Here is a 24,560-nt window from a genome sequence, read left to right on the forward strand (position 1 = left end):
ACAGAATTACAAATACTCCACTATTACTTCCAGTCCTCAGCCAGATGTGATGCCGCCAAGTTAAACAAAGACTTAAACTCAAGATTTCTTTCTTACTACCTTTTTTTTCCTGATTGGTATATAAAAGACAAGAAGTAAGTACTGATTAAATTCTTTAAATCCAAAAATTAGTGAGGGTGGCACTACTTACTTTTGTAATTCCGAGACAAGTGTCCACTGCTACATAGGATAAAGTCCTGAGGTTTAGATTTCAGCTCTCAAGCACAGTCCCTAAAGAGGGTTCACTAGGAAGAAAAAGTAGAGAGTCTCTGCTCTAGAAGCACTGATCAAAAACTCCAAATATTTCTTGTCCTCCTTTTTCAACCCTTAAGAAATACATTCTGATGGCCCACATTTCGTTTCTGGCTTGGGACACCCCAAAAGGTGATTTTGAAAAGCACTCTGCCTTTTCTTTCACATTAATTTTATTAGCTAGTTCAAAAGAGACAATTTGCCAAATGAGATATTTTCAGGTGTTCTTTTCTTAAGTGCAATCATCTACAAATAAGTTTCCTATTAAATGTACTCACAACAAAGCTCAAAACAAAATGACTTTTAAAATTAAAAGTTGTTATTATACGTGTAAGAGGCTAAAGTCAACTTACTGCTGAAAATACACACACAAAAAGGATAAATTGGTTGAAACTTTCACAAGAATGAAAAATGTTTAATAAACTTAGAATGGTGGGCTTATTAAACTATAGTGTTATTTACAGCCATAGTTCATCAACCACAAACACAATAATGTGTTTGCATGGCATGCTACAACAGAAGCTTTATTCAGTTCATTCAGAAAACACTGGCAAAATAAATTTCAATTGCAAATTCACAGATACAAGCTTCAAAGTATAAAGTTGTATATAACAAAAAATACAGGTAATATTTATAACAATAACTTACAGATACAAACTAATGATAAACTACAATTTCACAAAGGATTGTAAACATTTTGCACACTTGTCAGTCCTTTCTTTTAGGCAAAGTGCTCTTTTGATGACAAATAAATTAACAGATACACACTCGAGTGAACTATTTTCATACAATACAAAAAAAAGTTTTGATTTATTTTCTTCTTGTAAACATAAGTTTTACAAAAAATGAAGAATCAATAAAAGTGTCTTGCAGGCCAACTAGAGATACATACCTGGGCAGCAAAGTGATGTTGGAAATGCTTTGGGTGTTAAATAAAAAATTAACATTAATATATTTTCAATGGTATTTTACACATAACAAATGACAAGTTTATATCCTTAATCATTTCTATCCCTGAAAAAAGGAATTAGGTATGACTTATTGGCAGTTGTGTCATTGAATGGGGTAACAAGGGCTGGAGTCCAAGAGTTGTTGGTGAATGAGCTACAAAATAGAAAGAAATTTGTGGATCAGTTTTGTATGGTAAATAAAATAAAACTGACTTAAAAACAAACAAAAAACAATCCAAGGCAAAGTCCTCTCACTACTGATTATAGCTGAGGGCACCAAGCTATTCTACTGACCTCAGCAGAAGCATTAACTTATTCAGCATAGTGAGTATAGTATTATGAGAATCCAGGAATGGTTTACTCCAAAATCTTTATTTTGGGCCCCAAGCTTTTACCACTTTAAAGTCCTCCATCCATACCCCATTCACTGCACTTTACCCTGCAGCCAGAAACACACCACCTTCGTCTATAGAGATGTTGCTAAATTTCATACGAAGGTTCCTCTATAGGGTGACTCCTGCCCCAAATTCCCATTTATGGATGTTTAACTGACTCTTTCCTAAGCAGACATGAAAACACATTTGATTCAGGCAACACTACAGTCATTCATGTGAACACACACAATTTTAATCCTAGTACACTAGGATAAATGGCAACAATGATACAGGCTCTGAATTTTACTTTAACCAAAGCTTAAAATGAACTTTTCACTCTCAGCAAAGACTATGCTGCTTCAAACCAAATGTCCTTCTAAGAGCAACTAAGAAAGCTGGACAAAATTTTTAAAAAGCTGTTTGAAGGCATCTGAAAGATACCAAGGAAGTGAGAGTTCGCAAAGTCAAGTCCTAGAGAAGGAAGGAAATAAAATGAGGCTACTTTTCCTCCACAAGTGTAATAACAATTTTAAAAGAAAATGAGTGTCTAAGAGGCTGAGAAGTTTAGCAGAGTTTTCAGGAGTTAGACTTTGGGTACTGGGGAACAAATATGAAGGACCAGGTACCACTGAAGAGAAGCCCTCATTAAAAACAATAGACACAAAACAAAACACAAGCTTTGAGGGGTATCTCAAAAGGCTACTGCCAAGAAGTGGTGACCCAGAAACATGCCAGCCTTTGTGAGAACTGATGTCTGATTGGATTAAGTTGATCTTCCCCTGACCTAACTCCCTGCCAATGGCAAAACTAAATTTTGTCTGGTGGAAAATATCCCATCCAGAGCTTCAAATTATTTCTAGTTTTCCCACCTCACATCTGAAGTGCAATAAAAAAGTAACAAGGCAAGTAAGACATGACTAAAAACAAAGAGGAAAAAACAATAGAATAGATTGCAAAAATATCCAGATATTGGAGTTGTCAGGTATGAACTTTAAAATAACTATAATTAGCATAACAATTGTATTAAGGAATAAAGTGATAAGATAGATAATTCTGGTATAGAAATAAAAAAAAAAAAGAATGAAATGGAAATGCTAAAAACTGAAAACAATAACTGAAATTAAGACCTCAGCAAGTGAGTTTTACAGCATATACAGAGAGAGAATTAGTGAAGTGGAATACAGATCAGAAGAAAATATCTAGTCCAGAACATGGAAATCAAAAGGCTAGAAAATATGGACTTTTTCAGTAGTAGCAGAAATAATATTTGAAGATACAGAAAGTTTATATAAGCAAATACATCAAACTTTCATGTTCAAGAAGCATATCTAGGCACATTCTACAAAACTTAAAACCAAGCACAAAGAGAAAATCTGGGGGGGAAAGGACAGTCACTTTTAAAGGAACAAGAATAAGACCCATAGCTGACTTCAACAATAAGTGGTATCAAGTCAATTAACTATATTCTAAATAACAGAAACAATGGAAGAAAACTATTTTATTCATATTGTCAAAGTGCTGAAAGAAAATAGCTGTAAACCTAGATTTCCATATATAAAGGAAAAACCATTTACAGTTAACTGCATCAAAACAAAAACCTATTAAAAAAACCTAACAAAAGATGTGTAAGGTTTCTAAACAGAAAACTCCAGAATATAAGAGAGCATTTGCAGGTAACCTAAATAAGCAGACAGACAGACTAGGATTATGGTTTGGAAGACAATATTATTAAGATGGTGGTTTCCTACCAAATTATTTAATAGATTATATCAAAATCTCAATTATTTTCTTTTTTGTTGGAAAAAATTATGGGAACATAAAGGGTCAAGAAGAGGCGATACAAACTTAAACAACAAAATAGGATAACATGTATTACTGGATATCAATAATTATATATCCAGCATTAGTAAAACAATTAGGTATGGATACAGAAATAAATAGACCAATAAAACAGAATAGTATGTTCTAAGTCCCTTCAGTCATGCCCAACTCTTTGTGACCCCATGGACAGTAGCCCTCTAGGCTCTTCTAAGGATACAGAAGTTGACATATAAATTATATGGACACTTGGTTTATGACAATGTAGCACAGAAAATCAGCTGGGAAATTGGTACTTTCATAAACATAACAAAGACTTTGTCCTTATTTTACACTACATAGAAAATTCAATTCTAGATGGACTGTAAATCTAAATGTCAAGCTAAAACATGGTTAGTGATATCACAGGAGGAATATATGACAAAGGTCCATTTGGTCAAAGCTATGGTTTTTCCAGTAGTCATGTATATATGTGAGAACTGGACCATAAAGAAAGCTGAACACCAAAGAATTGATGCTTTCTAACTGTGGTGTTAGAGAAGACTCTTGAGGGTCCCTTGGACAGCAAGGAGATCAAATCAGTCCATCCTAAAGGAAATCAGTCCTGAATATTCATTAGAAGGACTGACACTGAAGCTGAAGCTCCAATACTTTGGCTACCTGATGCAAAGAACTGACTCACTGGAAAAGACCCTGATACTGGGAAAGACTGAAGGCAGAAGAGAAGGGGACGACAGAGGATGAGATGGTTGGATGGTATCACTGACTCAATGGACATGAGTTTGAGCAAGCTTTGGGAGTTGTTGATGGATAGGGAGGCCTGGAGTGCTGCAGTCCATGAGGTCGCTAAGAGTCAGACACGACTAAGCAGCTGAACTGAACTGATAGGAGGAATATCTTCATTACCTTTGAGTAGGAACAATTTCTTGAACAGGTCATAAAAAAAGCATTCCTCATGAAGGAAAAAAACTGATGGAACTATATTAAAATTAGGAACTTGTGCTCCATGAAACATACCCTTAAGACAGCAATACATATAATCATGAAAAAACTTATCTATATGCAATACACAGCCAAAATTAGCACAAATCAAGGAAAAACAAAACAGACAAGCCAACAGACCAACAAGCAAAGGACATGAACAGGTACTTCACACACACAAAAAAAAAACCAATATACAAATGCCCAAAGGAAAAATACTCAGGCTCTTCAGAGATGAGGGAAAAGCAAATGGAAATAATGAGATAGCACTATACAACCACTAAGCTGGCTAAATTAAGAGGTTACACTACATCAAGTGCTGGAGAGGATGTAGAGCACCTTGACCTCTCATGTGCTGCTGGTCAGAGTGTATATTGGTTCAACCAGTATCAGAAACTTTTTGGCAGAATCAACTAAGATTGAACATATGTGTAGCCAGGACCCTATATGCTACTCTTAGCATATACGTACTAAATAAAACTGTGAATTAACGTGCACCAAAAGGTGTGTACAATGAGGGCCATAGCATCATATACACAAAAGCCCAAACTGGAAATAAAATGAGTGCCTACCAACCCTAAGTGGATAATGGTATCCTACAGTGGAATTTTGTATAACAATGAAACAAATCACTGATTCTTGCAACAATACAAAGGAATCTCACAAACATTATAGTTGAAAGAAGTGAGACACAGAATACATTCTGCAAGGTTTGATTTATATAAAGCTCAACAACAGGCAAAACCAGAACATGATTTTAGAAGTCAAGGCAATGTTACTTTGGAGGAAGAGGATAATGACTGGGAGGGGACATAGAAGCTTCTGAGGTGCTAATTATATCCTACTACTTCCTCTGGGTAGTATTTACATGGATATGTTGATTTTATTAATTCATCAAATTGAATACTTATGTGTGTACTTTTCCATATGTACGTTTTGCTTCAATAAAAAAGTTTAACAAAATTCAGTAAACCTCAATCTAAAAATCTGAGGGTGAATACTTGTGTCTGACCATAGGAAAATAAATTATTCAAATATTTATCAGGTCAAAACAAAAAGAATGCTTTTTCTAAGTAAAAATCAAGCACTATCTGTGAGTCACTATGAATATCTGTATTTTAGCTGTAAAGTGAGTGCTCCACATGCCCCTTAAAAGGCTGGCACAGAAGTAGGAAGATTGGATGGTTCTTCTCCCTACTGCATCCCTCTCCCACAGTATTTTTCAGCTACTACTGAGGTAATATTTCAAAATGTGAATCCTATTAATAATACAATATTAGAAGGTATGAGTGATTGTTTGAAAGGCAGCTGTTAAATGTTAGGATACCTACCATCCATATAACTATGCAGTGCAGTTAACATCGTCCCATCTTGGGGCACATATGCAGAATAAGCCATTTCTTCTAACATAGGTGGAGACAGTCTGGAGGGTGGCACTGCTGTGACTGGGGCAGAGGAGGAGTGATTAGGACTGACGTGTTTCTTGTGGCGTGCTCTACAGTTCTGAAACCATACCTGAGAGAGCAGAAAAGCAACAGTAGCTATGTCACATAGCAGCTGAGTACAATACCAGTTCACTACTACAAAGGATGCCACTCTACCATTTAAGCACAGCATAAATCTAAAGCAGCTTTCTTTAAAAAAGAGTTCTGTAGACACAAGAGAAATCATTTTGCACAGTTATCAGGTCATTTTCTTTGCCCAAATAATAATTATCTGATGATTTAATTTAAAACAGGTTCTATAATAAGCCAGCATCTTCCAAAATAAAAATGGGGGAGGGGATTCAAAATTTCAGAAAAGTTTCCTTGGTTCTCCTACTGACATTTGGGACAAAAAGAAAAACGGAAAAAAACCCTTTCATCAGAAATTTTTTAAAAATACACTACTCACTGTATTCTCAGACACCTGCTGGACTTATTTGAAATCCATTTTCAAATGATTAAAATCCCCACTGAGAACTTAAGGCTTTCTACAAACCTCTTGATTCAGTTATTCCAGTCTCTCGGTAACCTGCTGAGTTCAATTTCTCTTAGTAAATGCATAGGCTATTCTCTAAGAAGCAGGTTAAAGTCAGGCTTACAGTAAGAAACAACTAGCAATATTTAAGTAGAATAAAATGCAAACATATCCACTGGTGAAACAGTTCACCAAATGTAAAGAGCTAACCACCTTGTGTCCACTCCATCACAAAAATAAAGGAAGTTCTGGGTTAAGCAGAATTTTATGTGCAGGTGAGGGTAAACAAGTCTAGACCACCCAGAATGCTTCCAGTAACTAAGCTACCTGCATGTGAACTTCCTGCTCTTAGATATAACCTGCCTACACAGTGTTCCTCTATTAAAATATTACAGCATTTATTTGCTATCACTCCAAACAACTCTGTCATAAGAAGATAGAGAAGTGGAGGGATTAAAACTTTATAAGGAAATTAGGATAAGAACATTTGGGGATCAAGAGAGAAGGCCAGGGGCATAAGTCTCTGCCCAGGGCTGGCAGGCAGTTAGTTGATGGCTCAAGGGAATCAGGGCTGAACAACGTGGAACAGAGAGCTGAACACAAAAAAGATTTATTAAAAAGTTGGCCCAACTTCAAAAGGCATACCTTGCTATCCTTGGGACTCATAAACAGAGGTATAAACTCAAGGGGTTAAAACCAAAGGAAAAAGGGTCTGAGCAGGTGGCTGAGGGGTAGCATCTAAGGAGTATTTCGGGAACGAGCTTAGGCATGTATCAAGGAAAATGATGTAGTCACAGCCTTATCACCCATGTTCTGGAGCAGCAGCGAGACTCGGGTATCTCTACAGCGATCTCATCCAAAGTCTCCAGTCACAGCTCCCTTTACAGGCTCCTGAACAACAGGTGCCACTGCCATCACCCAGCCAGCCAAGAAGACACACTCACAGAGTCTCCAACTTTTAACCAAGGACAGCTGCCACCTGCCTTTTCCCCTGACACTGCCCAGAAGACAGGCACCCCACAGGATGACATTAACCTGAAACACATAGCACTATGATTCCCAGAGTTTCTTCAAGGTATCTGATGTCTCCAATAAATTATATATTAGATGGAAAACACTCAGTTATTTTTTTTTAAATTTCAGACTTTGGAAATAAATATGAAGATAGCCTGATGTTAACAGTAGAATAACTACCTTAATGTAATTCAAATACCTTCTAGAAAAAAATCAACAGGTAATTAAGCAAAGAGATGTTTGAAAACACAAAGAATCATGTCACCTGCACATTTAAATAAAGATTTCAGGCATCAGAAAACTTCTGACATGAGGACTATCTAGCTTGAGGAATGAAATACAAGTCCTTTTGATTCTCCTTACTGACTTAAAATCTCCTCTTGCTTTGAAAACCTCTAACAGAGTTAAAATTTCTTCTAAGTAACATACTTTTAAAAAATCTAAGTTGTAAATTATAAAATACATAAGCTGAAAGCAGGCCACATAGACATTCTGTAAAAGAAAAGACTAGTGCATTAGATCAATCTCTTAGAAAACCGAAAGGGCCAAATAAAAGAATTTAATGTATGAAAAAGATGTAATTTTAAATGACTGAGAAATTAGAGCTGGCATAGAATTGATTAGAGGAAGCTACCTAATCATTTGGGGGGAAAAAAGAAATCTTAACTTTACAACATGTAACCAAAAGTCCATTACAAATAAATAAGGGTTTAGATATAAATAATTGGGACCATAAATGTTTATCGAAACAAAAGCCAATGTTGATATACTTCTCTAGTTGAGCAAGAAAACAGCCAAAGCTATCAGGAAAAAAATATGGAGAGATTTGAATACAAAACAATGTAAAATTTCTATGTGGTAAAAATAAATGAAAAGGCAATTGATAAACTATGAAAGTTTAACATCATAAATAATAAAAATCTGTAAGATAAAGAGAAAAGAAATAACCCAATATAAAAATCAGCTAAAAAATACATTTTTAATCACAATATAAGTAAACATATTAAAGTTTATTGATAATAAAAGAAAGATAAATAAAAACAATGATATTTTCTTACTGGCAATTGGAAAGGATATAAAAGAATGATAGTTTTTAGGATTTATCCACGTTGAGGAAAGAGAAATTTCATATGTAGGTTCTGGGAGAATAAATTGATTATGAACTTTCTGCAAGGTGAATTTTGTACTATCAGTCAAAAGCTCTTATAATGTTTTTATCTTTTGACTCAATAATCTCACTTCTAGAAATTTATCCTATAGACACCACTGAACAAATGCACAAAGTATATACATAATGTTCTTCATTGTAGCATTTTTATGATGTAAAAAAATTCAAAATAAACTAAATTATATAGTAACACAAAGGATGTATATTTTAATATGGAAAGAGAACTCCAAGCACACTGGGAGAAATAGCAATGTTTTATCATGTTTCTGTAAGATATACAATTCATAATTCAACTTTGTGAAAGGATATGTGAGCAGTGATTATATCTGGATGTAGACTGTTAAAAGTAAAATCACCCATCTTTGTTCTGTGATTTCAGCTCAGTGATGATCTGCTCTGTTACAATGTCTCACTATGCAGACTTTCAGGGCTTCCCTGGAGGCTCAGATGGTAAAGAATCTGCCTGCAATTCAGGAGACCCAGGTTTGTTACCTGGATTGGGAAGATCCTCTGGAGAAGGAAATAGCTACCCACTCCAGTATTCTTGCCTGGAGAACTCCATGGACAGAAGAACCTGGCGGGCTACAGTCCATGGGGTTGCAAAGAGTCACACATGTCTGAGCGACTAACAATTTTCACTTTCATGCAGACTTTAGCTAGTAAAGGTGAGATCTGTAATAATATCCTGTATAGGACCAGTATTTCCACCTAATATTTGGGTAACCTAGTTTGTATATAAGAATCAAAGCCTAGTAAATCTCTTTTCTTTAACATTTCTAATGTGCGCTCAATGCTAGGAAGTAGCTGGGCAAAGAGGTTCTGACTACTATTTGAGTTCACAGTAACTAATCCTTCAAAAACACTGTAAAGGACTATATATTTGAGTTGTTAGCACTCCTTTGCCATCTTATCAAAATATTTAACTCTTACATGTTAAAACCCACCACCCAACAATATATTCTCCAGGTTCTAGGGCTTGCAATGTAGTTAACTTGCTCATAATACTGGTGACCTAAATACCCAGAAATTATATGAGAGATGTCTGTCTGGGGTTCTTACTTCTTCAAATAATAAAGAAAGCTCTCAGAAAATCTTCCATTTTCCTTTGCTTCCAACTTCAAAGTAATCTAAAACGTAATAACCATGAATCTGACTTAGCTACAGCAATCACTGTCACTGAATGTATAGAGTCTTAGATTATGAGGAACCCCTCAGACCATTGAGTTGGAACTACCTCAACAAAGGAAGTTTCACTTCCAGGTAAAGGAAACTCACCACCTCAGTGGTATGTGCTAAGCTGCTCAGTCATGCCCGACTCTATGACTCCATGGACTGTAGTCCGCCAGGCTCCTCTGGCCATAGGATTCTCCAGGCAAGAATACTGAGGGCTGCCACGCCTCCTTTAGAGGATCTTCCCGCCCCAGGGACTGAACCCACGTCTCCTGCACTGGCAGGCAGTTTCTTTACCAGTAGTGCTCAATGGTAGCCGATGCCAATTTTGTAGACTTACATACTGAGAAAATTCTTCACTGTGAGTGAAATCTGTTTTTCTCCTACATTCCCTCACAGAGACATGATGCTGCCGCCTTTCATAACCATTTAAAGACACCTCTGTTTATACTCATCCTTCCCTTACCATCTCTGGATCTTTTCTCCAGATAAATATCCCTGTTGCTGTTAATAACAGCACATGATTTCCAGACTTTTTTGACCTTAATCTTCCTCTAAAGGGAGCAGTCTTTTCCCGCTGGTTCCTTGTTAGCCCCTTTCTAGAATCCAGCACTCTGATACAAACACAATACCCTGGACATCTGAAAGTACTGAGGTTATGGGACTTGCCGCCTCAGACAGCCTCATACACTGCACTTAACCAAATCCACTGCAAATCTAGGTCTTCATAGAAGCTGAGGTATCGTCAGGTCTCTCCCACTGACTTCTTGGAATAAATGATCTTTTAATTATGAAATACTTCAGGCCTAATAGAAATAAACTGAAGAACACACACCTGTTTACCCACCAGCCAATTTAAGAAATAAAACATTACAGTGCAGTGTTAGACTTAACTGTTTCCATCCACTGAACATCATCTTATAGTCAGTCACTTGCATCATCACTCTGTTATACCTTTTTAACCTTAAATATTATTTAAAATTGTTTTCCATTTCCCTAATCGAAGGAAATATAAGATCCTGATACAGTTGACCACCTCCATCTTGAATCTACCTCAGTCCTCGGGCTTCCATGATGCTTCTACACTAGACGCATTCCTTGGTTCTGGCTGTGACGGTCTAGTTCACACAGCTCACTCCATAGATGTCATTCCTCGGTTTTTATTGCCCACCGTCTCTCTATAAAGGAGCTAGTTTCATGAGTCTCGTTCATCCTTTGTAAAAGTTGCTCAGTCATGTTGGACTCTTTGTGATCCCATGGACTGTAGGCTGCCAGGCTCCTCTGTCCATGGAATTCTCCAGGCCAGAATACTGGAGTGGGTAGCCATTCCCTTCTCCAGGGGATCTTCCCAACCCAGGCATCGAACCCAGGTCTCCCGCACTGCAGGCAGATTCTTTTATTTTCTAAGCCACCAGGGAAGTGTATCCATGGAAATGATGTTTCATCCTTTAAAATACTGGTTTACATGCTCAACTGCCACCATCATTGCCTGATAATCAGAGCTGGAAAAGGAATTCATCTCCCTCCCAACTGCCAAACCCACATTTTAAAATCCTTTAATAGTCCTGTCAGTAACACCATTTCCATGGATACTCTGACTTCAAACGTAAGTCGTCTTCGACGTCTCTCTGCTTCACCATCACAGTGCCCAGGTCTTTTCCCTTGTCTCTCTTGCGTCCAGTGCCGGCCATTAGTCTTCAGTAGATAAAATGTTTCAGAATGAATTTGAGGCCACCAGCTAAGTCTCTTTTTGAAAAATCATTATTTTGCTGGGCATCACACCTAAACTGTCAATCTCCATGTAGCCTCTCCCAACTCTAAGTCTTCCTATGTACCGTCACCAGTCCTTTCTTCCTAAAAATACATATCATGGTTTTCTCCTACTCAGAAGCAAACTTGATATTCACTGGCCTCTCCAAGTTCAGCTCAAACAACTCTATTTCCCACAATTTGCAAACATAAATTTTATCTTCCAACAAATTTGCTCTAACTTATCCTTCCCTACTTTTGTTTACATCATTCCTTCTACCTGGATCTTTAATAAAAGTCAAGAACATTGTCCACCCCCTGCACACACACACATCCACATACACAATCATAGAAAAGTAGAAACAATTCTGGCTTCAAAAACAGATCTAGCTTCAAACCATAGTTGTCTTTTTAGCCTTAGGATCTTAGGCTTTCTCTGAGCAATGAATGAAGTAACTTCTGCAAAGAGCTGTCTAACAAATGGTAGCCTGGATCATGCAGGCTAATAGTTATCAGGCTTTTAAAAAAACTGATTTAAAATGTGAAGAGATCTAAAATGAGAAGCTAATGCTTTGACATTTCTACACACACACACACAATGTACACTTATAAAAACCTAGAATAGAACTTTTAGTATCTCTTGATTAACCTTTAAAATAGTCACCTGTATCACACGTCTGCTCAAGCCTGTCCTTTCTGCCAGTTTCTGGAGAGTCTGTGCATCTGGGTTGTTGTCCTGAGCAAACTGTGCTTGCATAACCTGTTTTTTTAAAAAATGTAGGTAGTAAATAGTAAATAGCTAAAAATAAGCAGCTCAATCTTCTGAACTTTGATGACAGGAGAGATAAGGCATGCACAAGAAAATGGAGTACTTGTATTTTACTACTTGAAAATCAATACAGAGAAGTGTATATCAATAAAAAGAATGCATATTATGTAAAATTATGCACAATTTGCTATGCCCAAATCTTTAAAAAAATAAATTTCAACATAAAAAAACTTGTCTCTCAACTATGCTGTTAAAAATAAGCTCACCTTTTCTTCCATTCTTACAACCCACAAAAAATGCATAAAAGTCTATTTACTATTTTTTCCATTTTGTTAAAAATTACTAGCATTAAGCAATTTTTAAAAATATAAAAATCGTATCTTTGACCTCTACTCAACTAAATAGATTCAAGGCCCCTACATCAATTTTTATTAGTATGAAAATAGTAGACAGTGCAACAGACTGCACTCCACTTAATTGCAATGATGCCATCATTCTTTGTTTCGGCACTTGTTCTATGCAAAGGAACATCTGGGACCTTAAAAGAGATACTCATCAGTCTATTGTATAAGAATTTCCTGAGATCTAAACATTCACAGATTGAAAAGCTCCCAGATGATTCTGATGTGAACCTCTGGATTGGAACCTGGCCTCAGCTTCCTGGGAGAAAGATATATGCATGCCAATAATTAACAACAATACAAGTTAAAGTGAGATGCATGGAGTTGAGGAGGAGGAAAAGGAGCTCCAGAATAAAAGCACAAGCAAAGGGCTTTGGATTCCTTCAGAAAAGGAAGTATTGGGAATCAAGCAAGATATTTGAATTTTATTACTTAAAAGTGAATAGAGGGAAATATAAAATATAAAGAAAGTATTATAATGAGAGAGTAGAGCCTAGGACATTGTGCATGTCCTGGGCATGGGACGGGGGTAATCTACCTAATCTAAAGTTCTGCTGACCCTGACACCATTTCCAACAGTCAAGATTAACTGCATTCTTTACTATGTTCCTCAAATAATACCATCTTCTGCCACTGCACTTGTCACCAAGTAGCTAGCTAATTTGCTAGCAAGTAGAGCTCTTCATAGCAGAAAGTGAGTTTCTGGAGGGCAAAGGGAATGTCTTATCCATTATATCTGGAGATAATGCCCAGATTAACTGAATGAACCTCCACAATATGCAGAAAATCCGAAGATAGTGTGGAGAAAAAGATCAATGTTGTTCTGGGAAACCTTATGAGGTTTAAAAATTATGTATTTTTTTCACTTAGGTTCTCACTGATAGGACTCTTCCAGAATAAGGCATTCCTGGCTTCCAGTCCAATATACTTATCCACACACTTGCTGTAAACTAGCACTTTTACTTTTGCTTTTAAAAATGGGCAGAAACAGCCTAAAAGTTTATTATCATGCCCAGTTCACGTAATCCTTCCTCTCCTCCTCCAAATGTGTTACTTTAATATCTTCATGTGCAAATAGTTGTGTTTATACATAGTTGAGCATGTAACATCCAAAAGAGAAAAAAAAAATGAACAAATTAATGTCTTTGTTTTTTTAATTTTTCAAGGAGGAAAGCTGAACAGATATTTATTTGTAATGTTATTATAGATAATTTATAAAACAAAAAACATATGCTCTTCACAAATGCATTTCAAATTCACAAGTTTAATAATGGAACCAAATTACATTTACTAAAGCAATTTCTCATTAAGGAATAGAGGAAAACTTAAATCAACACTGATGGTTTAAAACTGGAATATGCTAATGGAAAAGTAAGATGTATTCATCAGTGTTTAGTCTCACAAAGGAATCCTTTTAATTTCAACTTGGTTTCATTGCTCTCCAGTCACTAATGATGCCAAAAATCTACCCTATTCCTCTTCTGAGCTATTTAAAATGGTCAAGGATCTAGCCTCTGTAGACACATCATTTTCAAGCCAGAAAGTCTACCAAAAATGTCAAGAGTCTGCATAGTAGCAGCTGACCAACTTAATCTGAAAGTAGATTAAAGTAGGTGCTAACCCTGGCATGTTTAACATTAATAATCATTGAGCAAGTACTTCCAACTACAATAAGCAAACCATAATATTGGCAGGAACTTTAAAAATACAATTTATACAAATGAGACAATATTTGAAATATTTTTGCCAACACAGAATAGTCTAGTTTGTGTTAAACAATTTTTTTCTTCTCGTAATTTTCTAAAGAATTTCGAAGTTTGTTTGTTCCTCATACTTTAACTCTTCTAAGTCCAAGCAAGGTACTGTATGAATAGTCTTGACTCACTGATCACCTATATTTTACTGTTTTGCTAAATTTAAGCACTACTTAAATAATTAGCTTTCTGAGAAGTAAGACAATTTAACAGTAAGGTACATGGCCTGATTTATTAAAGCTTCTGGTAAAGTATAATGATTCAATTTATCCTAGATACCTAAGCAACAAAGAACACTTGAGGACAAGATTATGCCTCATCGTTTCAGTCATTCCTGGCATAGACAGATGCTAATCAACACTGAATAAGTGAGAACATGTTTAGAAAGAATATAATTTCTGCTTTCATTTTTAAAAACCTATGATTCTGGTATAAATTTTTTAAAACTCATGATTCAGATCACATTTTCATATAATAATGCTTAAGTAGTTTTTATGCACATTTGCAATTTAAAACTATAAAGCCATCTTCAAGATTCAGAATCTCACTCTTGTTTTAGCTGCCACAGCCGTGAAATGGAGTGCTAGTAAGGCACAGTTCTACTCATGGTCTCCTGAGAGGCTAAGGAAAATTAAAAGACCAGAAGTTTGGGAAGTAAGGTCCAAATCTCTTCTCTGCCATTCCCTTGATTGTCTGCCTTGGGGGAGTCTCTGCAGTTCTTGGATGAATTGTAAGAGATGAAAAAAGATAACGTACAGGAAATTATCTGGCATAGGACTTGGTAAACAAAGACCTCCACAAATATTATTCCCTTTCTATTTAATTAGTATCTACACTTTCCAGATGAGATTGTACATATCTACCTAAAAGTTGCTTCAAATTTTCAGTTACCCTTTTACTAATAAATTTTTATATCGAATTAAAGTTATTGATCTTATGACTATTAAAATTATGGCAGTCTTTCACGGAAACAGCCCACTTCATACACAGAACATATTTATATTAGAGATTCTATTTTAACTCAGACACCTTTTAGCTACTGGATATTTTGCTACCAGGTCTCTCACAGGTACACGTATCCCCTAACCTGGGGCTTTACATGATTTTCATGATAACCACATGAGGCACCCAGAAAAACAAGCTTCAAACAGATATTTCTTTCAGCTGCCTTACCTTCCATTTTCTACTTACTATAGTAGTCGATGCCTGAATTAAGGAATCAAAAATAATTTTCTGGAATTTTTTTTAAGAATGGATCTAGATTTTAAAGCTAGATTGCTTTTCAGTGACATTAAGGTCCTTTGGGATATTTATGTCATATCAAGGCTTCTTTCTTAATCATTGTCAAAATAAATATTCTCTCATACTGTATTCATCTTACATACTGACAAATATTAGAATACTATCAGCAATTTTTCAAAAAATTACCTTCATTCACTTATTAACACTGTATAAAAACCCTCTAAAGTCTGAGCTAAGATGGATAATATGTGTAAAGCACCTAGCCATACATACATGGTAGGTGCTCAATAAATGTTACCTCACCTTAACATAAATACTTCAGTCACACTAATCTTTTAGAAAATGATTTATCTGAAAAAAAATGCCAGAAAAAAATCACTGTGTGTACAGACTTAAATATAAAGCAAAGAGTAATTATTTCATTATTTTCCTGACTATAAAAATAGAAGTTATGACAATTATATTTAGGGCAACTAAGTTGAAAATAATCCCTCTATTTTCAGGGAACATAATCAAACTTTAGCATCAAATTATAGAATTACTCCCTCTACCCCCTTTAAAAACAAGGAAAGGTCTACTTGATTGCAGTCAATCAGTAGATTTCTATTTATGGTAAGGCATTTTCAATTCCTTCCTACTCAGAAAATCTACAGTCTTGTCTATTAAAAGACTCAATGCAGTTTGTTAAAAAGATGAACACATCAGAGTCCCACAGACCCACATACTGAATGTCTCTTTCTGTTAAGTGTCCCAAAATGTTCTGTCTTCTATTAAAATTACATGTAGTAACATAAATACCTGGGTTAAAGTAATTTTTTCAGGAAGTCAGGACAGAGCAACATTTTGTTTGCACCTTGATGTTAATGTTAACAAACATCAGGGAGACAAACTTGCATAAGTTCACATCATACCACAACTCTTGGAATATTGATAAACAATATTTAGGGCAATGTTTTCATACACTTAACAAGTCAGTTTGCACAAAAAGCACAGACTAACTTTTTTGAAAAAATAAAAATGTTTTAAGACAGCATAGACATTGCTTTTTGTTTGGCTTTTGTTAGTTTCAGTGTTTTTTGTTTATTGGGGTTTTTTTCCCTTTTTTTGGTGGAAAAGGGCTTCAAAAATTAAAATTCATGGTCATGTCTACCTGGAGCTGATCTGCTGTAAAGCTGGTCCGAGCTCTTTTTGCTGGTTTTGGATGATTAACATCTTGCTCTGTAAGGAGGGCGCCTTCAACACTAATCCCATTACCTGCATTTAAAAAACACACCAAATGTGCTGGTAACTCAAATGGGGGCAGTCATACAATAATAGGTTTCTTGCATCTCTTGGCTTGGTATAAAACTGTATACATCTTCTAGTTTGCCAAATCCCTTAAGATTTAGAACATACTAGAAACATCATGTAGAAACAACATTTCATTTGTAGGCTTATATATTTAGTCAAAAGTGCACCAAGTTGAAAGTGCACATCTAAGGCTCATCCTTAAAAAGGCAAACACAAGGAAACAACTGGTTACAAAAAGCAAAACAGAACCCTAAACTCAAGGCTGCTTCCTGAGAATATGGCACAAGGCAAATACATATGCCATGGCTTTTCTTATAAATAAACAGATGGAGACCATCACTAACAGTAGAGGGCTTAATGAGTTTCACCACAATTACACTGCACAAAATAATGCTTTAAGACGACCTTAGGAAAAAATTATTTTTATCCCTGTGTTCACTGTCCCAAAAGATTCAAAAGTATTTTAAGTATATATTTACCATTTTCCACTTCTCTTTTTAAATTATCCAGCATGCAGTCATAATGCACTCTGCAGAGAACTTTCTCTTCCACTAAAGCAAACTCCTCTCCCGTAGAAAGTTGTCTTTTGCAAGAAAAGCAGGCAAAGCACGCCAAATGATAGACATTCCCCTTGGCCCTCCGGACCCAGTCAGTAGAATGGATATGCCTCCCACAGCGAGAGCAGCGAGTTCCATACCTTCTACATAAATGGGGGGCGGGGGAAGGGTGAAGAGTTAATGCTTGTTGAGATATTCATCAGTCTAGGATTAAACTAACACATTATATTACTCATTGGATTAACCCAAGTATTTAAACCTTTTGAAAATGAAACAGGAATAAATTATTTTTTAAAAGTCAATATGGTAAGCAGCAGCAAGACTTGAGATGGGATCATAACTCAAACCTGTTTATAAAACAAAGACTTCTCATTGTTACTCTAAAGGAGGATAGGATTTTTTCTCTTAAATGAAATTTGAGTTTCAATATCCTTCTTGTAACAAATATCAGGACATTTGTAAATTATCTAGAGACTCAACATAACACACATACACTCCAAAATGAAAAAACTAAAAGTACAAAGCGATACCATTGAAGATATAAATAGTAATATCTTAAAGCCAAGTTGAGACAATTAGAAAATACTCTAAACTTTAAAAAGTTAAAGCATTTAAAATTGATATTATCAAAGAATGAATAGAACAGAAATTGTTCACTCTGGTGCGTGAGGAAGGAAAACTCAGAGATGCTTCCTTTGGTAAACAAGCTCTTGCATTACCATCCACAAGAGGCGGAGAAATATTACCTAAAACTTTTAGACACAATTCTGGACATTAAATGCAAGTTAATCTTAACAAAATGGCAGATGTAAAGATCTCCTTTATCTCTCAGTCCTTGTGACACTCTGTCATATCTCCTACCACAGCTGCAGTCATAGCCTGGCATATCACCATTAAACTAGAAAAGTACATGTGTCTCTGTCTATTCATTAACATGTCTTTAGAGGTGTTGCTAGTTTTTAAGTTAATCTGAAGCATAAAATCAATTTTTGAATATAGTAAAATACAAGGTATTTAAAAAATCCTGAAGAACTAGACTTGTAGAAAGTCTCTGAAAACAAACATTTCAAGCAGCTTTAAATTATAAAACAAACAAACAAACAAAAAAACTTAAGATTAGCATACCCTATGTGAAAGAGGAGGCAAATTGCTACTGTTTTGAGAAAATAGAAAGCAAACCTGATGAGAAATATATGATTTGGGTAATTATAAAATCCTATGATTTTATAAAATAAAGGACTCTGGGTTTCGTGAAGTGCTTTAACTTGCCTAGCAATTTTATTCAAATCAATCACTAAACTCTTAAATCAGTTTTTGAAATTGAGTATAAACAACATAATTAGTATTACAAACTTCATTATGTAGTATTAACTTCCCAATTTCACAATGAAAATTCTTCCTTTGGAAATGCAAATAAAGGAAAAAGGTGATAATTTTAAAAAGTCATGCTTAAGGATGATTTCAATTTTGAGATAGCTATCCATTAAGAATTGAATTCTATCCGTGAGGAAATTTTCCATTTAAATGATTATAAAGAGACCAGGCAGAGAAAATGTTACGTTTAATACCCTAGGCAAATATAATCACACAAATATCAAGGAACAGACAAAAGAAACAGAATTTTTAGTCAGGTTATATAATTAGAGTCGGTGTATTTCTGATACTGGAATGGTCAATTCTTCTGAATAATATGGTTTATCACAATTTTCAAACTGCTGGCATTTTATAGGTATATTACAGGGGGTCATTCTATAATAAACTAGTAAAAGCTCAATAACACTTTGATTTTTTTCCCTCTATAATTACTTCATTTTGTCTTACTACTCTACCTGAACAAAGAGCATTGCTACAATAAGTCACCTTATATTTCATACTTTATATCCCTGCACAGCAAAGAAGCTTCCCTATTTATAATACCTAAAACTTTCCTTTGCCAAAGTAGAAAAAATTATTCAAAGTTAATTTTTATATACTGGGTTCCTAAAACATATAAATATGCTAATTTTATTTGTTTTAATCCAATTTACCTCAAAAATATAAAGCATTCTCATTTTGAAATCTGTTGTATAAGAAAGAGTGGGCTTCAGTAAATAAAACTGGACCAGAAAGCCTATTTATAAAATTCTCTTTGTGTAAATAATTTCTTGGTGTATCTACTTACTAAAAAAAAACAAAAGAAGTTACAGTGTACCTGAAATAATCAAGTTTGCAGAAAATGTCTTTGTCTTTAATATAACAGCTGGTGTGCCTTCCTAAGGAGGTCCTGCAGACGCTGCAGGAGAGACATCGGACATGCCAGCACAGGTCGTTCACCTGTGAAGAAAAAGGGGCCAAATGAGAAGCCATTCTAATACCATGCTTAAGAGTATCCTTCATTGATTTTCTGTATCAGGCAATTTAAAAACTAGCCCCTTAATATTTTAACACATGCTCTGAATGTTGCCATCTAAGAGGTGTCATATTTACATACATACGCATCCTTTTAGATTTCAGCCAGAAAAATCACAACAGCATATTCTATACTTCGTGTTTATTTTTTTTAATAATTTTGAAAAATTCAAGTATCTTTTTTTAAATAAATCAAATGTCCATTCTTTTTTTTTTAATCAACATCTATGAACATAGGGAAAATTTTGGTCACTTTAAGTCCTACATATTGGCTTTATAATTTTTCCTTGACCAAATTCTTCCCACCATAACACATGGCAACTAAAGAATTCAAGCCACATACCTTCTCAATCTACTTTTTAGCCATTATAAACTGTTCACTAGCTACAGTGAAAAAGAAAATGGACAAAAAGCTTTGTAAGATAAATACTTACCCTTGTAAAGAAGCCAGGCAATTCATTTCTCTTACAAAACAGACACTGCTAAGGTAGATTTAGATGTTGATATGGCAGAAGCCCTGGCTCCCACCTAACATTAAATAACCAAAACATAAAGCACTGGTAGCCCTACTTTAATGATTTGGTCATTAAAGGAAAAAAATAAATCTATTATAAGTGGTTCTAAAAAGGCACCCAGGTATTGTTTGTCATTTATACTTAGTAAGACATTTTATTTTATAAAATGCATTAATAAATCATAGCACTTTACACTGTAAATAGGGGCATGAAATACTGTCGGGTCAGTGGACAAATCGTACAAATGCTCACCTTAAACTGTTGCCATCATACTATAAGCTGCATACCTTTGGCCTCCGGGAATGAAGATGTGTACTGAACTGAATTTGCCTATAATGCAAGCTCCTAAAGTTTGCCCTTGTGGGCACAAGAACTTGGTTTAGCTTAATTAAATTTCATGTAAAAGAACAGCAATAATGCAAAAGCAGCAGTTACATTGTACAAATGGATCTAATGCCTAATATAGGAATTAGGAAATTGGAAAAAATGGGAAATTTTGAAATATAGCTTTTGCTACACTATTTCATAATAAAGACAATCTTGTCCAATGATTCTATCATGTTAGCACTACTGTTCAACATGTTTTACTGTGACATGAAATAGAAAAGGTATTGTGAAGCTGAAGAAGAAAGTTTCACTGGCTTCTAATTAGTTATGTCCCTCTTTCCAAAGCACTGATGATTTTAGTGAAATTTAAGTTTTGATTTTTCTATTAAAAAAACATGCTCACCATACAAGTAAATAGGGAAAATAGCATTGGAAAACAACTGGAAAAAAATCTGAGGAAACCAAAATTTTAAAAATTAACAACGGTTATTGCTGTCTTGGATATAGAGATGCATTTTCCGCCCCCCCTCAAATGGGTCCAATTAAATTAAAGTTGAGAAGTACAGGCTTCCATTAGTATTCCACTGTTTAAGGCCTTCTGCATTTTGATCTTATCCAAGCTTTTTTTTTTTTTTTTTTTAAGCCAGGATAGATGCAGTCTTCAGGGCAGAGTCATGGTCATTCTCTAGTTCCCTAAAGCCAGATGTAATTCCTAGTGTGCCACCTTTCCTCAAAGTTTACTAAAAAAAACCAAAACAAAAACTTCCTTCATCTTCTTTTTCTTTTCCAGAGAGGAAAATAAGATGAACAGAAAAAATTCTGGAGACTATAAACCTTTCCTGATGGCTAGCATTCATCCAATCTCTGTATGTATACATATATAGGATCAATCCAGAAAAAAAAATCACTCAAATGACAGGGCACTGTAGTATCACATGGGCAATAGATCGATCTAACTCCTCTCACATTTTTGTTCTAACTCCATTTTACTTGCCTTATGATATGGTGTTTTTCTATATTAAACAGTTACATCCTCAAATATTCTATTTAATAATTATTTTTTCACCAGTGACTTGAACTGAATTCAAACTTATCTGGAAGAATATGTACTAAAAATGGTGGTGGTGGGGGAGTTGAGAACTCAAGAGTTTTTATATAATCATAAAGTGTCAAACTTTTTGTTAGTTTCCTATATGATAGGAAGACAGTTTTCTTGCATGTCTACTAATATGTACTTATGCACACTTGTACATATACTAAAGAGTAAACTAAGACTATATGTAGAAGACTTCATTGAGAGGACTCCAGTCCTATTACAAAAGAAAGCTTAAAAAAACCTCATTTAGATAATTTAGATTGTTTTATACAAATATATGATATATAAACATATATTAACATATAAAAGATGAATGCTAGAAATGACTATCTAATTCAGAGATTATGTTAAGAGTCACTTCAAGCTTTTTTCTTTTTCTTCTCTAATATGAAGTGGATCCATTATACATCCATTCAGAAATATTCTGAAAGATAAAGCTAATTCCTGGGAGGGCTCAAGAAAGGAAGAAGCTAGTTTTGATTCAAAAGATGGTTTTGAAATATTCAAAGAGGCTCAGGTCTAGAAACACTGAAATGGGAATCTAAGAATGCAGATTTAAAGAGAAAGCTATGCTAACTTGCCAGTCTCAAGAATCAACCACTAATTAAGTAACTTAGTTACTTTTTAAACAGTTTTCACCAAAACTCTTTTTGGTTCTTTATCTTAGTTGTATCTACAGGGTATCATTCCAGCTTCCCAGATGAAGCAGTTTTGTATGCTGAGGCAGAAATTTAAAGAAACTCACAAACTTGCTTTTTGAATTCATATTCTACATAATGAATTCTTTTGAGAAACTAGGTGGGGGATGGTGGTGGTGGGGAGAATAGAAAGTGAACTGGTTTGCTACTAATTTAGTGTAGGAGAGATCATTATTTTAAATAGTGGTTTAAAAAAACTATTGAAGTTGAAATTCCATGATATTAGGATTAAAACACGGGGGACTATGATCCTTCATGCAATGACATGGATAACTGGCCTGCCAGAATTTGTACTTCAAAACTCCCCCACAATATCTTGAGAGAAGTAAAACAAATTAAGACAGACAGTCAACTCTCAAACCACCACTTGAAGCACTTCATCCCAGGCATTTTTCTTTCTTTTTGTTTTGTCTAACTTCACATCAATTTCCATTGCCCTCCTAAGCACTGGAGATGATGTTTTAAAAAAAAAAAAAATCACTGCTTGGCCCGGAAGTATTAAACCTTAGTAAGAGGAGGAAGATATTGAAAATGGTTTTTATTTAAATGGTAGTATGAATTTTATTTTGTAAAAGCCTCAGGTTAGTGTAAATAAACATAAGACTATGTAAAAAACATCTGTCTAGAAAAGACTCTTTAAGGCACTTCACAGTGGTTCTCACCAAAAGAGACACTGGAAAGGGAAAATCGGTCAACAATATTGGAACCCTCATAAGCAGGCAGACGCCTGGGTGTTGCTGCGGGTTATAACCCGAGGCTCGGTAAAAATAATGAGGCAGAACCTTGTTTCGAGAATGGGTAAGGATTTCCCCACTTCCGTTCCTCTACAAGTAGGTGGCTGACTCCAGTACATTCACCCGGGTATCGGCACCGCTAGACCACACACACAACAGGGGGTATTCTAAAATTTCTTCTATTTTTTCCCACCTTATGAGTTGCTCTTGACTGGGCGGTTGTGCTAAGAAAGTCTACAACCTCGAGCGAGAACTTGAGTGGAAAAGAAGGGGAAAATAAACTTTTCTCCTTCCCCAGAGCTCCCCGGGGAACCGCGCTTGCCTCGGGCCTCGCGGCTCCGCCCTACCTTGAGAAGGTACTTGTCCACGATCTCCAGGCCGCAGCTGCTGCACACACACTTGCCGGGAGGGCAGACGGAGCCCGAGGCCATGGACCGGGGCGAGGACGACGGGGACAGCGGGGCCGAGGAGGAGCACGAGTCCTCGTCCCCCACTCCCTCGGGGCTCACCTGCAGGAAGCCACGAGGCGCGGTCTCAGGCGGTTCTAGACCCCTCCTCCTCTCCCCATCCCACAGACGCGCGGGGGCTCCCTCACCGCCTCCCCTCCCTTCCCCCAAGCCACCCCCAGTTCCTGCTGTCCCGCTCCTCGCCCTCCCCGGGGTCCAAGCTCCCATGGCGCGGTCGCCGGGGCTGCAGACCCCCGACCTCAAAGTCCTGGGGTGCCTGGCGGCTCTGCCCAGCCCGCCCCAGATCCCTCCCCCTCCACCGGCTCCTCGAGGACCCACAGTTGAGCCCTGGAAGGAACTGGGACAGCAGCCCTCCGTTCTGGGCCGCCTCTCCAGAGCCAGCACCCGGGGCCCTACCCACTCACCAGCCCCTCTTCCCCGGCGCCTTTCCGAGTCCTCCCGGCCGCCAGGGCTGCAGTCCGCCCGCACTCCTCCGACATGAGACTCTGGCACTGAGGAGGTGAGAGCCGAGACGTGGAGAGGAACAGAGACGAGAAGTTCAGAGTCGGCACGTGCAGCCCGGAGCTTCAGCTTCTCGGTACGCGGGGCGAACTAATGAAGGCCCCGGCGCGCTGGGCCGCGCAGGCAGCCGTCTGGGCGCCTGGGCCCGCGCGGCTGCGGGCGAGCGGACGGCGGCGCAGCCCTAGCGCGCAGCGAGGCGGCCACGGGAGCTCCGGGGCTCGCCCGGCGCGCCGCCGCGCTCTCCGGGCTACGGGTCCCCAGCGCTCACCGGAGCACGCCGGTTCCCCGCCCCCCTGCCAGGGGTAACGAGTTAATAACAATCATCCCCGCACAAAGCATTTTCTTTC

The 24,560-nt window shown here is 36.7% G+C and overlaps 1 protein-coding gene across 1 annotated transcript; it reads right to left on the reverse strand.

Annotated features, from left to right (window-relative positions):
- Positions 1–678: 678 nt before the first annotated feature.
- LHX8 (LIM homeobox 8) lies at positions 679–24,205 on the reverse strand. Its single transcript, XM_040236754.1, has 8 exons — positions 24,117–24,205; positions 23,593–23,754; positions 19,679–19,800; positions 17,410–17,630; positions 16,791–16,894; positions 12,139–12,234; positions 5,746–5,929; positions 679–1,395 (listed from the first exon to the last, which is right to left on the reverse strand). The coding sequence occupies exons 1-8, from the start codon at positions 24,189–24,191 to the stop codon at positions 1,319–1,321; spliced, it is 1,041 nt and encodes a 346-aa protein (XP_040092688.1). The 5' UTR covers positions 24,192–24,205; the 3' UTR covers positions 679–1,318.
- Between the last annotated feature and the right edge of the window lie 355 nt (positions 24,206–24,560).

The sequence above is a fragment of the Oryx dammah genome, unplaced genomic scaffold, assembly GCF_014754425.2.
Source record: "Oryx dammah isolate SB20612 unplaced genomic scaffold, SCBI_Odam_1.1 HiC_scaffold_11227, whole genome shotgun sequence".
In the NCBI taxonomy this organism is placed as follows: Eukaryota; Metazoa; Chordata; class Mammalia; order Artiodactyla; family Bovidae; genus Oryx; species Oryx dammah.